Genomic DNA, 17616 nt, shown 5'->3' on the forward strand with positions numbered 1-17616 from the left:
TATAATGCCTTTGTATCTCTCCATGGTGCGACTGCACCTTGAATATTGTGTGCAATTCTGGTCACTGCATTTCAAAAAAGATTAAGCAGAACTGCGAAAGCTACAGAGAAGGGTGACAAAAATGATAAAGGGGGTAGGATGACTTCCCTATGAGGAAAGACTAAAACAGCAAGGGCGGCTATATGCGAATGCAAGGAGCCTAAGAAATAAGATGGGAGAGTTAGAATACATTGCACTAAATGAAAAATTAGATATAATAGGCATCTGAGACCTGGTGGAAGGAGGATAACCAGTGGGACACTGTCATACCGGGGTACAAATTATATCGTAGTGATAGGGTGGATCGAATTGGTGGAGGGGTAGCATTGCTCTACCCAGATACATTCGATCAACTAGTGAATACCTTCCCTTTAGGAAACTATTGAAAACCCATCTATTCAAACAGATTTACCCAAATGACTTGACCTACCATAAGCAACCCATCCATTTACTGGTTCACAGTGGCGTAGCTAGGGTAGTTGACACCCGGGGCCGGTCATTTTTTAACACCCCCCCCCCCCCCAAAATCCAGTGCTAGGCATACCGAGAATGCAAAACACTCAGGACCTATAGCGCAATTCTACCATACCATAAGCAGTCATTTCTACAAGACACACAAGCATCTTAAATGCTACAGTGAGCACTAGAACATCAATTCACCTATTGTAAAACGAAAACAGACAGATTAGTACAGATCGTCGATCCTGCACAGTCAATGCCAACCGAAAGCCATGTCTTTTTCACAAACACAGATACACCCTAATCCACTATAGAATAAGTAATCATAAACTTTCTATTTAGACAAAAATTAAACTGAACCCCCGATGCCAGACTCTGCATACAATGCAACACCACAGAAACAGAAAATGTCCCCTAGTACTGTGCAAAATATAAAGACAGCAGATGTAAATTTGAAAAAAACTAACAAATCAGATCACCACTTTACAAATTAACAAATAGAAATAAAACAAATATAGAAAATAAAATAATCCCATTTTATTGGACTAATACATTTAGCTTCCAGAGGCCAAAATCTCCTTCCTCAGGTCAATACAGTATAGTGCTGTTATAGTATCCTATCCTGACCTGAGGAAGGAGGTTTTGTTCTCTGAAAGTTAAGTCAAAATGTATTAAAAATTAGTCCAATAAAATGATTACCTTATTTATATGTTCTATTTATAAACATTTATTAACACATAAACACAGATACAATACTATACCCTAAAGCAAAAAAATAAAAAAATATATATTTTATTTACATTTTGTTGTCTCTGGTTTCTGCTTTCCTCATCTTCTTTTCACTGTCTTCCTTCCATCCAGCATCTGTCTTTGCTCTTTCTCTGAAATCCAGTGTCTGCCCTCTCTAATGTCCCTTCCATCCAGTGTCTGCCCTCTCTCTCTGCCCCTTCCATCCACCGTCTGCCCTCTCTCTCCCTTCCATCCACCATTTGCCCCAGTCTGCCCTCTTTCTCTCTCCCCCTTCCACCCACCATCTGCCCTTTCTCTCTGCCCCTTTGATTCGTCTGCCCTCCCTCTCCCATCCATCCAGGGTCTGCCCTCCCTCATGCTCCCCCCCTTCCATCCAGGGTCTGTCCCCTCTCTCTGTCCCCTCTCTCTGCCCCCTCTTTTCAGCCCCCTCTTTCCACCTGCACCCAGTTCCAGTTCCAGCCCACATCTCTCACCTGCCACCCTTTTCAGCCCCACTATCCCACCAGTCCCCAGCCATTTTCTCCCATCAGTCCTGGGCTTCAGCCCCCAGCCACTTCTCCCTGTCCCCTTTTCAGCCCCTAGTTTCAACCCCAGCCCTTTTCTCTCACCAGTCCCGAGCTTCAGCCCCAGCCAGTTCTCCCTGTCCCCTTTAAAGCCCCCAGTCTCCACAGTTTCAGCTCCTGCCCCTTTTCAGCCCCCAGTTCCAGACCCCTTCTCCCATGAGCACTTCCCTCCCCAGTCCCCTTATCCCCTCTGAGCACCCCCACCCCTCCCCAATCCCCATTCTCCCCTCTGAGCACCCCCACCCTCCCCAATCCCCTTCTCACCTCTGAGCATCCCTCCTCTGAACTCCCCCACCCCTCCGCAATCCCCTTCTCACCTCTGAGTACCCTTCTGAGCTCCCCCACCCTCCCCAATCCCCTTCTCATCTCTGAGCACTCCTCCCCAATCCCCTTCTCCCCTCTGAGTACCCTTCTGAGCTTCCCCACCCTCCCCAATCCCCATTCTCCCCTCTGAGCACCCCACCCTCCCCAATCCCCTTCTCACCTCTGAGCACCCCTCCCCAATCCCCTTCTCCCCTCTGAGTACCCTTCTGAGCTCCCCCACCCTCCCCAATCCCCTCTGAGCACCCCCACCCCTCCCCAATCTCCATTCTCCCCTCTGAGCACCCCCACCCTCCCCAATCCCCTTCTCACCTCTGAGCACCCCTCCCCAATCCCCTTCTCCCCTCTGAGTACCCTTCTGAGCTCCCCCACCCTCCCCAATCCCCTCTGAGCACCCCCACCCCACCCCTCCCCTCCCCAAACCCCATTCTCCCCTCTGAGCACCTCCACCCTCTCCAATCCCCTTCTCCCCTCTGAGCACCCCTCCTCTAAACTCCCCCACCTCCTCTCCAATCCCCTTCTCCCCTCTGAGCTCCCCCCTGACCCAGTCCCGTCCCCCCTCCATTGAGAGCCACAGAGCCCTCTTCTCCTGCCACCGCCTGCCTTTTTCTTTTTTAAATCCGTGCAGCCACGCAGGCAGCGCTTCGCGTCTGCCCTGCGTGTGCTGTGAAAGAAGTAAATCGCCAGTGCTGGCGTCGGGCCTTCCCTCGATGTCCCGCCTTCGAGGAAATAGGAAGTTACCTCACAAGAGGGCGGGACATCGAGGGAAGGCCCGACGCCAGCACTGGCGATTTACTTCTTTCACAGCACACGCAGGGCAGACGCGAAGCGCTGCCTGCGTGGCTGCACGGATTTAAAAAAGAAAAAGGCAGGCGGTGGCAGGAGAAGAGACGCGACGGAGCATCCCCCACCCGCGGACACCCGGGGCGGACCGCCCCCACCGCCATGCCCTTGCTACGCCACTGCTGGTTCATCTAATCATTAACAACAATGGCTCAGAAATTACCTCCTACCAATCTTCTTACCCTCCATGCTCTTCCCCTACCTCTTCTTCATTGCTCCACTTCCTTACCTATCCCTATCCTTTCTCTCATACCTCTTTTATCCCATTTACTCTTGTTCATTTGTCCTACCACATACCTCCTTTGTTGATTCAGATACTACAGATTGTATTCTCTTGTTACTATGTAAACCGCATTGAGCCTGCGATGAGCGGGAAAGCGCGGGATACAAATGTAATAAATAAATAAATAAATAAGGAGAGCCTTGAATCAAATAGATTGAAAATTCTGCAAGAAACAAAACACATCTTGGAATCACTATAGATTGAAATTCCATGTGTAAAGGGGACAAGGATAGTGATAGGAGTGTACTATCGTCCATCTGGCCAGGATGAACAGATGGATGCAGAAATGTTAAATTAAATTAGGGATGCAAACACACTGGGCAACACAATAAGAATGGGTGATTTCAATTACCCCGATATTGACTGGATAAATGTAACATCAGGGCACACTAGGGAGGTAAAATTCCTTGATGAAATCAAGGACTACTTTATGGAGCAGCTAGTACAGGAGCCGTCAAGAGAAGGAAAAATTCTAGACCTAGACCTTAGTGGAGCGCATGATATGGTGCGGGAAGTAATGGTGCTAGGGGCTGCTTGATAACAGTGATCATAATATGATCAAATTTGAGATTAGCTTTGAAGTAAGTATACATAGGAAACCAACCTGCTTATAATCGAAATAGAAAAACGCCTATATTGTGACCCAAATCGGGAGATAGACGTTTATCTCACAAAAACGAATAAAGCGGTATAATCGAAAGCCGAATTTGGACGTTTTCAACTGCACTCCGTCGCGGATGCGGACAAAGTTGATGGGGGCTTGTCGAAGGCGTGGTGAAGGCGGAACTGGGGTGGTTATCGGGCGATCAGAGATGGGCGCCTTTCGCCAATAATGGAAATAAAATATGCGTTTTTAGCGAGAATTTAGGGCACTTTTCCTGGACCCTATTTTTCACGAATATGGCCCCAAAAAGTGCCCTAAATGACCAGATGACCACTGGAGGGAATCGGGGATGACCTCCCCTGACTCCCCCAGTGGTCACAAACCCCTTCCCACCACAAAATATGCCATTTCACAACTTTTTATTTTCACCCTCAAATGTCATACCCACCTCCCTGGCAGCAGTATGCAGGTCCCTGGAGCAGTTATTAGGGGGTGCAGTGGACTTCAGGCAGGTGGACCCAGGCCCATCCCCCCCCCCCACCTGTTACACTTGTGCTGGTAAATGGGAGCCCTCCAAACCGCCCCCCGAACCCACTGTACCCACATGTAGGTGCCCCCCTTCACTCTTTAGGGCTATAGTAATGGTGTAGACTTGTGGGCAGTGGGTTTTGAGGGGGATTTGGGGGGCTCAACACCCAAGGGAAGGGTGCTATGCACCTGGGAGCTCTTTTACCTTTTTTTTTTTTTTTGTAAAAGTGCCCCCTAGGGTGCCCGGTTGGTGTCCTGGCATGTGAGGGGGACCAGTGCACTACGAATCCTGGCCCCTCCCACGAATAAATGTCTTGGAGTTATTCGTTTTTGAGCTGGGCGCTTTCGGTTTCCATTATCGCTGAAAAACAAAAACGCCCAGCTCAAAAAAAGATAAACGTCCATGTCTTTCGAAAATACGGTTCGGTCCGCCCCTTCATGGACCCGTTCTCGGAGATAAACGCCCATGGAGATAGACGTTTCCGTTCGATTATGCCCCTTCAAGTACGCTAGTGTTTAAAATTTTAAAAAGGAGACTATGATAAAATGAGAACAGTGAAAAATCAACTTAGAGGAGCGGCTGCGAGGGTCAAAAATTTACATCAGGCATAGATGCTGTTCAAAAACACCATCCTGGAAGCCCAGGCCAAATATATTCTGTGTATCAAAAAAGGAGGACGGAAGACCAAACGACAGCCGGCATGGTTAAAAAGTGAGATGAAGGAAGCTATTAGAGCTAAAAGAAAATTCTTCAGAAAATAGAAGAAGGAACCGACTGAAAATAATAACAGCATAAGGAATGTCAAGTCAAATGCAAAGCGCTGATAAGGAAGGCTAAGAGGGACTTCGAAAAAAAGATTGCGTTGGAGGCAAAAACACCTAGTAAATTTTTTTAGGTATATTAAAAGCAGGAAGCCAGCAAAAGAATCAGTTGGACCGATAGATGACCGAGGAGTAAAAGGGGCGATCAGGGAAGACAAAGCCGTAGCAGAGAGATTAAATGAATTCTTTGCTTCGGTCTTCACTGAGGAAGATTTGGGTGAGATACCGGTGCAAGAAATGGTATTTGAAGCTGAGGAGTCGGAGAAACTGAATGAATTCTCTATAAACCTGGAGGATGTAATGGGGCAGTTCTACAAACTGAAGAGTAGAAAATCTCCTGGACCGGATGGTATTAATCCCAGCATCCTGTTTACAACAGTGGCCAATCCAGGTCATAAATACCTAGCAAGATCCCAAAAAAGAACAAAACATTTTATACTGCTTATCCCAGAAATAGTGGATTTTCCCCAAGTCCATTTAATAATGGTCTTTGGACTTTTCCTTTAGGAAGCTGTCCAAACCTTTTTTAAACTCCGCTAAGCTAACCACCTTTACCACATTCTCTGGCAACGAAAGTGAGGCACTTAAGGTCAGTGCAGAGGGCCCGGGGGTGGAGAGAGGGCCCAGTGGCGGGTGGAGGGGGGGCCCAGCGACCTCAGGTGGGGGGGGGGGCGGCCTTGTCCCGGGCCTGGCCCAGTCTCTCGGTGGCCCTGCTCCACCCCACACTCATGCATCCCCTAATTCCGCCTTTTGGTCCCCTATCCTATTCCACTTCTCTCCCACAGTTTACTGCTTAAACTCCTAATGCAATGTTATAACTATATAATGTAAAGAATGTACACCACACTGAACCCTATGAAGAGGATATTAGCAGTATATAAGACCTGAATTGCATACATCTTCTGATGGCATTCTTATGCTCAATAATTCTTAGATTAAATCTTCTTTTGGTCTTGCCAATGTAGATAAGATTACAGGAGCAAATGGCAGCATACACCACACCAAGAGTTTTGCAATTGGAGAAGTGTCTCAATTTGAATTCTTCACCAGTAGCCTGATGAATAAATGTTTTAATCTGCAAATTAACTACACATACTAAACAGAACCCACATTTAAAATGACTCGACTAAAAGGTTTTTTTTTTTTTACAACATCAGTCTGTAATGAAGATGCAACAAGCATGTCCCTCAAATTTCTTTCCCTTTTGTAAACAATCATATTATCCCGTTATTTTAAAAATAATTGATGTTTTGGATGACATGCCAATGTTTTTTTTAAGGATCTTGATTAGATCATTTGACATATGTGTGACTGGTAAGAGACACATAATCCTATCAGATTTCAGCCTTACTGTATTTTTCCTATCTATGGTGGCAGCCCATTGGTAACAAGTGTCAATGCATTTTGTTGGGTACCCTTTCTCTTTAAATCTATTTTTCATTTCTTTGGACTTTTTCACATATGTCGCATTGCTAGTGCACAGTCTTTTCAATCTGAGGAACTGCCTATAAGGGAGATTTTTCTTCAATGCCTGACTGTAACAACTATGATAATTTAGCAACTTGTTAACATCAGTGGGCTTCCTGAAGATACCAGTTATGAATATGTTATCAGGGAAGGAAATCTGAATATCCAAAAAAGGAACAGTTGTACTGTCAAAGTGCATTTGAAATTTGATGTGTGGGTCCTGCTGATTAAGGCAGGAGTAAAATTTATTAAGCTCAGGTACATCACCCTGCCATATGATAAGAATGTAATCAATGTATCTTTTCCAAAGTTTGATGTTCTTACTATATTAGTGTTCAGTGAGAAATTTCTTTTCAAAATTGGACATGTATAAGTGTGCTACAGAGGGCGCCATGGTGGCACACATGGCCGTCCCCTTAATTTGTTGGTAGAAGTTACCATCAAAAGCAAAACAATTCATTTAGATATATAATATACGAGTGTGAGTGGCATAATTCAGCTGCTAAGGGGGCAATTCTATAAAGAGATGTCAAGAAAAGGGTGAGAGGCAGTGTTCTATAAACCCCTCACAGACCGTTTGTGCAAAAGATTCCATCGTATGTCAGGGACTCCACTGATATTATAAATACTTCAGGTTCAATGCAATGTATAGGAGATTTTCTGTTAGTTACATTGCATGTGGCTGATGCCATTAATATAATTATAAACACCATTAACGAAAAAGATTGTAACCTTAGGTAGCTATCTCTATTATAAACTCATTTGGTATCCTAAGGTTACAATCTTTTTCGTTAATGGTGTTTATAATTATATTAATGGCATCAGCCACATGCAATGTAACTAACAGAAAATCTCCTATACATTGCATTGAACCTGAAGTATTTATAATATCAGTGGAGTCCCTGACATACGATGGAATCTTTTGCACAAACGGTCTGTGAGGGGTTTATAGAACACTGCCTCTCACCCTTTTCTTGACATCTCTTTATAGAATTGCCCCCTTAGCAGCTGAATTATGCCACTCACACTCGTATATTATATATCTAAATGATGCCAATCAGAAGGGAGTAGAGGAACTGGTTCTTGAGACATACTTTATTCAGTATTTGTACAGTAGGACCCGACACAGTCTGTGTTTCGGAGTGTGAAACGCCTATGTCAGACGTCACAATGATATTCTGATTCAGGAAGTCGCTAGAGTCCTGCAGCATGCCCTGAATTCTGCCCCTTTTTTGGATACATAAAATTTTATCTGGTTGATATTCAGCCAGCAATGGTCAGCATTCATTTTGCAGAAACAAAAGAGGTCCAAAAATTTCCACAAAAGTCCAACACAGAAAAAAAACAGGTGGAAAAACAACTTCAAGGGATCAATCCAAGACAAGGGGTGAGATGCTCCAGAAAAACTTTATTAAGGACCCAACACGGTCCGTGTTTCGGTTTTTAAAAAAACCTTCATCAGGGGTCAATCAGTAGTTGCACAGAGGATATACTGACAGACAATGGAGCTCATAAAATGTAGTCTCTTCCAGTATAGAATAGGCTCCACATATGTACCCCGTCTGTTTTAACTTGCACAAATCCACCTTACCCAGGCTTTGAGGTGGGGGACGGGGAGACGAAGAAGGCGAGCTAAGGCGAGTGCAGTTCAGTCTGCTGTACGACCGTGCCTGTAAACAACTCGAATTGTGTAAAGTCACAGCGACCCCGTAACAGCTGTAACGGGGTCGCTGTGACTTTACACAATTCGAGTTGTTTACAGGCACGGTCGTACAGCAGACTGAACTGCACTCGCCTTAGCTCGCCTTCTTCGTCTCCCCGTCCCCCACCTCAAAGCCTGGGTAAGGTGGATTTGTGCAAGTTAAAACAGACGGGGTACATATGTGGAGCCTATTCTATACTGGAAGAGACTACATTTTATGAGCTCCATTGTCTGTCAGTATATCCTCTGTGCAACTACTGATTGACCCCTGATGAAGGTTTTTTTAAAAACCGAAACACGGACCGTGTTGGGTCCTTAATAAAGTTTTTCTGGAGCATCTCACCCCTTGTCTTGGATTGATCCCTTGAAGTTGTTTTTCCACCTGTTTCTTTTCAGCATTTATTTTGGCCACCACCGGCTTTATTCCCAGATATTCAATACCTGATCATATCCAGACATCAGCATTGAATATTCAGGCATACGTGGCTGGATAACGCTTATGAATATTCGGCGGTACAATCCAGTTTAGTGCTGCTTAATGTTCATAGTTAGCTCCAGACAAGCAATTTAAATGGCCTGGACTTCTGGCCATTTAAATTGCTTTGAATATTGAGCAGTATATGTTCATGGATAGCTCTGGTCAGCATTAACATCTGGATAATGACAGCTGTTATGTGGTTATTTGCTTTAGAATAGTGGACCCTATTAATCTAGATCTTTGTCTTTAGATATATAGGGAAGGAAAGGAATTTTGGATTTAGCTCACACCTTTTTCAGTTAAAGCTCAAGGTGAGTTTTATTCAGCTATAGTAGGTATTTTCTGGCTCCCAGAGGGCTTACAATCTAAATTTGTGCTTGAGACAATGGAGGGTTAAATGACTTGCCCAAGATTACAAGGAAGTACAGTGGAATTTGAACCGTGGTTCTCAGTCTGCTGCTATAACCAATACGCTATTCATCCCCTTCTGGAGAGATAGATAGAGAGGGGCATAATTGAATGAAAACGTCTATCTCCATGGGCGTTTATCTCCGAGAACGAGTCCGTGAAGGGGGCGGACCGAACCGTATTTTCGGAAAAAATAGACGTCCATGTTTTATTCGACAATTTGTGAGCTGGGCGTTTTTGTTTTTCAGTGATAATGGAAAATGAAAGCGCCCAGCTCAAAAACGAATAAATGCAAGGCATTTGTTCGTGGGAGGGGCCAGGAGTCATAGTGCACTGGTCTCCCTCACATGCCAGGACACCAACCGGGCATCCTAGGGGGCACTTTTACAAAAACAAAAAAAAGGTAAAAGAGCTCCCAGGTGCATAGCACCCTTCCCTTGTGTGTTGAGCCCCCCAAATCCCCCTCAAAACCCACTGCCCACAAGTCTACACCATTACTATAGCCCTAAGGGGTGAAGGGGGGCACCTACATGTGGGTACAGTGGGTTTGGGGGGGTTGGACGACTAAGCATTAAGCAGCACAATTGTAACAGGTAGGGGGGGGATGGGCCTGGGTCCACCTGCCTGAAGTCCACTGCACCCCCTAACAACTGCTCCAGGGACCTGCATACTGCTGCCAGGGAGGTGGGTATGACATTTGAGGGTGAAAATAAAAAGTTGTGAAACATCATTTTTTGTGGTGGGAGGGGGTTAGTGACCACTGGGGGAGTCAGGGGAGGTCATCCCCGATTCCCTCCAGTGGTAATCTGGTCATTTAGGGCACTTTTTGGGCCTTATTCGTGAAAAAACAGGGTCCAGGAAAAGTGCCCTAAATTCTAGCTACAAACGCATACTTTTTTTCCATTATCGGCGAAAGGCGCCCATCTCTGTTCGGGTGATAACCACGCCCCAGTCCCACCTTCACCACGCCTCTGACACGCCCCTGTCAACTTTGTACGCTTCCGCGATGGAGTGCAGTTGAAAACGTCCAAGTTCGGCTTTCGATTATACCGCGTTATTCGTTTTTGGGAGATAAACGCCTATCTCCCGATTTAGGTCGCAATATAGGCGTTTTTGTCTTTCGATTATAAGCTGGATGGTGATATATTTATAAACAAAATCATGTTTCCTACAGCAGGTATGCAGTTAACATGCATGATGTCCCCCTCCCTGCAGTAAGCCTAGCCTGACAAAACATGTTGTTGATTGCAAAAGAAAACTAACACTATTATAGTTGACTTATGTACTTGGATATAAGGGTCAGAAAGAGGCATAGCCTAATAAAAATCCTAATTGTATGCTGTGCTGGATAATAATGGTTATTATTACGCTACATTAGGTGAATGAATAACAGGTTATTATGTGTGCTTTTCTACATAAAGTTCAAATGGAGAGATATATCTGGCATATCACTTTCTATTACAGCTATATTTGGAGTCAGTCTTTTGGAGGATATCAGAGCTCCAGGAATCTAATTTAAAAACATTTGAGTTGTGTGTACTTTCTCTGAGCTAGAAAAAAAATGGGGAAACACCTCAAAAATATCCTCATCATTTCTTTTGGATTTTTGCTGCTCTTTACTGCGTTTGGAGGACTTCAGAGTTTGCAGGTAAGTGAATCATGTGTCTCTCATCAAACATTGGTATGCTGCACATTTTCAGGTACCACTTGGTGGTGGGGGGGGGGGGGGGGAGTTATCAACGTGGGCTACCGTTAAGATGGGTTATTTTATCATAAGTCTTGCTGAGAACCTATGCTAAAATAGCACAATTTGTGGTAAAATAATCCATGACAAGTCATTATAAGTCAGTAGGTTAAGATAAACCATGGAGGTTCTCTCAACATTCTCCTCATCCCCCCCCCCCCCCCACAAGATCGGGACCTGCGAGGACGTCCAGATCAAAACTATTTGGACGTCCCTCCCTCCAGGACTCTCTCAGCCAATCACAGCACGTTTAGCTGATGCCGGTGACAGCTAAACGCACTGTGATTGGCTGAGAGAGACCTGGAGAGAGGGACGTCCAAATAGTTTTGTTTTGGATGTCCTCGCACGTCCTGATCCTGGGGGGGTGGGGGCGCAAGCTGAAAACAACCTTGGAGGGGATGAGAGAACGTTGAGAGAACCTCCATGGCTGTGGTAATTTCAGGCACGTAAGAAAAACACGTCCGGGGTAAGGATGCCAATCACAAAAGTTGAAGGAAAACGTCCAGTGCTCGTCAGGGACATCCTTTTTTTTGTAAAGAACGTCTTTGGCATGCAGAGCAGCCAGCATAACAATTGGCTGCTCTGCGCATGCTCAGCTGGCCGACTGGAAGGAAGAAAATCATATGCAAATGAGCTAACAGCGAGCAGCTCATTTGCATGCAATTTCCTTCATCGGTAAGGAAAGGGCTCTTTACGTGGGGTTAGTGCATCTAGCCCTGAGTCAGCACGAAGTAGGCTATTACATTTTTGACTTTAGTTGATATCCACTGGACCAACTGATGTGTTATGAGAGTTCATCCTGGTATCTTTGCTGGATTTCTGGAAGGGGGGATGAGACTAGGGGGGAAGAAGTTGTTGTTATTGGGATTTATATTACTGGCTGTACTGGTTCTCTGTGTAATTCTTTGGTTTGAAAATAAAAACAAAGTTAAACATAAAACAGGCAGGCAGGCAGGCACATAATTAGCTGCTTATTATGTGTTTATGGAGGTAGTGTGCACAGTGTATTTGTGCACGTTAGATTACAAAATTCAGCTGCATTTTTGGTAAGGTTGCCAACTTGATTCAGGTTCGCCCAACAAGGTTGATCTACTCCTGGATTTACCCCATTTCATGCAGAGACTTGCAGTCTTGCTTTTCTTAGGGAATGCAATGAGGACATCAGAACTACGAGTCCCTGCATGCAATGGGTAAACTCAGAAGTGGATCAAATCTGTTGGGCAAATCTGGATACAGTTGGCAACCTTAATTTTCAGGCTAATTCTATATCAGAACACCCACATTTATGAGCCACTTGGGTACATAAATGTACATGTACTTATGTATGAGGTAACAAACCATCTAAGCGCATTCTGTATGGGTGCTCCTAAGAGACCTAACAGCTCATAATTGCAAGGGGAGTATTCACAGGGGCAGTGCTGACACACCTGCCACTTACAGGATACTGTAAATTATGAGCACCATTGCTGCATGTGTGGGATTACCATATAGCTCCACAAAAAGGACAGATTGAGCCAGTCCGGGTTTTACTTCTACTGCTTTCAATGGAAGTAAAATGTGGACTGGCTCAATCTGCCCTCCTTTTTCTGGAGCCATATGGTAACCATTGGTGCCTGTAGTTATGGGAGAGAACAACCACAAAGCATGGAGGAATGCGCTATCCATACAACAGTAGCACACACTGATCAAAATGTAGGGAGGGTAGGCTCTTCCAAGGACACAAGGGAGACGCAATGATTCTAATGCATGATGTCTTGTTGAAAATACACCAAAAGACTCGACACAGCGGCTGTGTTTCAGCGCATAGGCGACTGCCTCGGGAGTCTGAGAGTACGGTGTATGCTAATGTATACTGTTCATCTGATCCTGCACAAGGGGAAACGGACAGAGTTGCATAACAAATATATACAAACAAAATAAACAGCTTCAATTCTCAAGGAAAACACAAGAAATAACCATCGGACTATACCGAGAGTTATGTTTCACAGCTCTGTTGCTCTGTGGGTGCCTGCAGTTATTCAAGGTCTATGGCTGGTGTAATTGCGGGCATGTATATGTTAGGCAGACCAATACCAGGTTACACTAGCATTCTATAATGGAATCTCACCACATAGACTGGGGTGCTTAAAAAGGAGGACCCAGTTAAAGAATTGCCCCTATATATGGCCCACCTTTGTGTTCCTCCTGGGATGTGTTAATTCTTGCCTACATTTTTTCTGTCCTTTCCAGTTGGTTATTGGAGTTCTGTTTCATTTCTGTTTGCATAAGCTTGTAAACTGTCTCAAAAGGTGGTATAGAAAGGAAATAAAGCATAAACCAGTTGCCTAATCCAACTTGCATATCTGCCTGCTTTAACTAGCTGTAGTTCTAACTGAAAGATGCATGTTGACTACTTGTTGTCTTTTCTGAGTGCTTCAGGCACTTGCCCTTTACGACAGTATGTTTCATATTTTCAGGGTTATAAAACAAAAGTCCTAAAGTTGTATCAAAAACACCCTTCCAATAACTCATTTCAATACCAAATGATCAAAAAAAAAAATAAAAGTATGTTTGTATACCCTATAATTATACACAAGGATCTACAAGGAATAAATATCCGGCATAGACCATGGGATATGTTCAGGTTACAGTTCGGCATGCTTAAGTGTTAACAGCATTTTTTTTCACACAAATTTTTCAATTTAAGAATGGTGATTTGGAAGGGAGTTTTTTTCAGCCAATGATGACAGCAAGAACTCCTTAATTCTAAATAAAAATGCTATGAATGTTGAAGCTTTTTCCTCCCTTTGATACATTTTTCTTGTGAAGACTGAAGTTTATATATATATATATATGAAAAGAAATTTCTCTAATCATGTTTTCAGAGGAATTTATTTTTTGATATTCTGTTTGTATACCCTATTCACACAAGAAAATTCTAAATAAACTGCACGGTATCATAAAAATGTGCATGTTATCATGAGGACATTTCCGACCTTATGCGGCTTAATCTAATTAAGACTTAATAAAGCATTATTTTACTTATACAGAACAATTTCTTACAATCATATATCAGTTCATTACAGACTTAAAATATTAATCTAAATGTTAATTTATCAGAATATCAAGGAGTCCAAGAGGGGCATTTTATCGATATGACATACAAAAAATCTGGTGACAAACATAGTCATTTTCAAACTAGAAAAACATCTATCTTTCTGTTCAAAATTTACAGTTTGGTACTCACTGCGTCTTTCTTTAAGGGCCATTTTCAAACAAAAAACATCCAAGGGAAAAATGCAAAAAAAAAAAATGCAATGGGATGTCTGGGAGCCAGCATTTTTGCTAGACTGGCAGAGCAATGGTGCAGCCTAGGGGACACTGCAGTGACCTTCATATAAAAGATGTCAATCACACATCACATCAAAACCCCCTTATATTGTATGGTGAGCCCTCCAGGAATAGCCAAAAATGTATTGTACCCAACTGTACACCACTACAATAACCCTTATGCCTGCAGGTGTCACATATAGTGGGTTCAGTAGGTATTTTGTGCTTTTTGGGGTACTCATACTTTCAACCAAAAGTGTACCAGAGTGGGATATGGGCCTGGGTCCCCTTCTCTACAGTCCACTGCACCGACCACTAGGCTACCCCAGGAACCTGCTTGGTGCTCTAAGAGGAATGGCTATTATATCTGCAGCTGTCATACAGCGTGATATGTACTGTCACTTTCACCTCTTGAAGGGGGTGGGGTTAGTGACCAATGGAAGATTTAAGAAGAAGGTCATGCCTTTATCCCTTCAGTGAACATCTGATCAGTTTGGGCACCGTTTTGGCACTTAGTCATTATTGAAACAAGTCTAGCCAAAAATGCCCTATTTTTTGCCCTGGATGTTTTTACAATGTTCCATTATTGCAGATAAACGTCTATATCATAAGTACACCATAGTCCTAACCAAAACATGCTGTCACGGTTGTGGCTGTGCCCTTATGTCCAGACCTACTGTTTCTCTGTATCTAGCTCTGTGACCTCTCCAGTCTGCCTTTTTTCTTGTTGTTGCTCTTCCTGTTAGCCAAGCCTCGCTTTGGTCTCCCTGCTTCTGCTTCATTTCCTTCTTGTGATATCATCAGCCTACCCCTTTATACAGACCCAGGGAGCTTTCCTGTGTTGCCTTTGCAACAGGTCTGTTTTCTCCTTTTCTTGTTGTACTGTTGTTTGATTCTGAGGGAACTGGTCTTCTTGTTAAGTTATGGCTCTGGGCACAGCCCTGAGCCCTGTGTGTGTGGTTTTGGTTTGAATCTGTATGGATTACTTTCCTGTTCAGTTTGCTCTCAAGCAAAACCCTCTTCTGTTTCCCTGTGTGGGTGTGGTTCTGGTTTAAACCTGTATGGATTACTTGCCTGTTAACTTTGCTCCCATGCAAAGCTCTGTTCTGTATTTCTGTGTGTGTGTGTGTGTGGTCAGTGGCGTACCTAGGGTAGTTGACACCCGGGGCCGGTCATTTTTTAACACCCCCCTCCAAAATCCAGTACTAGGCATACCGAGAATACAAAACACTCAGGACCTATAGAGCAATTCTACCATACCATAAGCAGGCATTTCTACGAGTCACACAAGGAAAAAAGAAAGCATCTTAAACACTACAGTGAGCACTAGAACATCAATTCACCTATTGTAAAACGAAACCAGACAGATAGTACAGATCGTCAATCCTGCACAGTCAATGCCAACTGAAAGTCATGTTTTTTTCACAAACATAGATACACCCTAATCCACTATATAACAAGTAATCATAAACTTTCTATTTAGACAAAAATTAAACTGAACCCCCAAAATGCCAGACTGCATACAATTCAACACCACAGAAACAGAAAATGTCCCCTAGTACTGTGCAAAATATAAAGACAGCAGATGTAAATTTGAAAAAAACTAACAAATGCCAATCACCACTTTACAAATTAACAAATAGAAATAAAACAAATATAGAAAATAAAATACCATTTTATTGGACTAATACATTTAGCTGTCAGAGGCCAAAACCTTCTTCCTCAGGTCAATACAGTATAGTGTGTTACAGTGTCCTAACCTGACCTAAGGAAGGGGGTTTTGTTCTCTGAACGTTAGTCAACATTTATTAAAATTAGTCCAATAAAAAGATTACCTTATTTACATGTTCTATTTATAAACATTTATTAACACAGCTACAATACTATATCCTAAAGCAAAAAAATAAAAATATATATTTTATTTACAGTTTGTTGTCTCTGGTTTCTGCTTTCCTCATCTTCTTTTCACTGTCTTCCTTCCATCCAGCATCCGTCTTCGTTCTTTCTCTGCCATCCAGTGTCTGCCCTCTCTGCTGTCCCCGCCATCCAATGTCTGCCCTCTCTCCCTGCCCTTTCCATTCACTGTCTGCCCTCTCTCTCTCCCCCTTCCATTCACTGTCTGCCCTCCCTCTCCCCCCCATCCATCCAGGGTCTGCACTTCCTCACCCCCTTCCATCCATCCAGGGTCTGCTCTCCCCTCTCCCCCCCATCCATCCAGGGTCTGCCCTCCCTCTCCCCCCCATCCATCCACCCATCGTCTGTCCCCTCTCTCTCTGCCCCTTTTTTCAGCCCCCAGTTCCAGCCCTCTTATCCCACCTGCCCCTAGTTCTAGCCCCAGCCCATATCTCCTACTTGCCCCCCCTTTTCAGCCCCACTATCCCAGCAGTCCGCAGTTTCAGCCCCAGCCCTTTTCTCTCACCAGTCCTGAGCTTCAGCCCCAGCCACTTCTCCCTGTCCCCTTTTCAGCCCCCAGTCCCCCCAGTTTCTGCCCCTGCCCCTTTTCAGCCCCCAGTTCCAGTACTAGCCCCCTTATCCCACCTACCCTCCTTTTCAGCCCCCCAGTTCCAGCTCCCTTCATCCACATGCCTTGCATTAGGGACCCCTTTTCAGCCCCAGACCCATTTTCCCACCAGCCCCAGGCATGGCTCCCATTTTCTCACATGGCCCCTTCCCCACCCCCCCCTTCTCCCCACCCGTCCCCTTCTCCCCTCTTCTCCCATATGAGATCCCCCTCCCGACTCCAGTCCCCTTCTCCCCTCTTCTCCCATCTGAGACCCCCTCCCCACCCTAGTCCCCTTCTCCCATCTGAGACTCCCCTCCCCACGTCCCCTTCTCCCATCTGAGACCCCCCCCACCCCCTTCTCCCCACCCCCTTCTCCCATCTGAGACCCCCACCCCCTTTTCCCATCTGAGATCCCCCTCCCCACCCCACCCCAGTCCCCTTCTCCCATCTTCTCCCATCTGAGACCCCCTCCCCACCCCAGACTCCTTCTCCAATCTGAGGCCCCCCTCCCCTGTCCCCTTCTCCCATTTGAAAACCCCCTCCCCAGTCCTCCTGTCCCATCTAAGCCCCCCAACTCGACCCACCTGCCACCTTTGTGGAGAGACGGCAGCCCTCGTCTCCTGCCTCCATCCTGCTGTGCCTTAAAGAAAAATCTGAAAAGCAGCATGGCAGGCATGCTTGTGTCTGCCCTGCCTGCTTGTAAAAGAAAACGCCAGCAAATCTCCTTGTCGACGGGACCCAGTGAGGGAAGACCCGACGCGACGTCGTGACATCGATGAGCCGAGGAGGTTTG

At 44.8% G+C, this 17616-nt stretch overlaps 1 protein-coding gene across 3 annotated transcripts in view; it reads left to right on the forward strand.

Moving 5' to 3' along the window:
* LOC115465775 (protein unc-93 homolog A-like) overlaps positions 1 to 17616 on the forward strand; it is a 135003-nt gene that overhangs the window by 5115 nt on the left and 112272 nt on the right. For all 3 annotated transcript variants that reach the window (XM_030196490.1, XM_030196492.1, XM_030196491.1), the window contains exon 2: positions 10732 to 10915. In XM_030196490.1, the coding sequence (XP_030052350.1) occupies positions 10829 to 10915 (87 nt within the window). In that variant the 5' untranslated portion in view covers positions 10732 to 10828. The remainder of the gene's footprint in view (positions 1 to 10731; positions 10916 to 17616) is intronic.

The sequence above is a fragment of the Microcaecilia unicolor genome, chromosome 3 (assembly GCF_901765095.1).
Source record: "Microcaecilia unicolor chromosome 3, aMicUni1.1, whole genome shotgun sequence".
Lineage (NCBI taxonomy): Eukaryota > Metazoa > Chordata > Amphibia > Gymnophiona > Siphonopidae > Microcaecilia > Microcaecilia unicolor.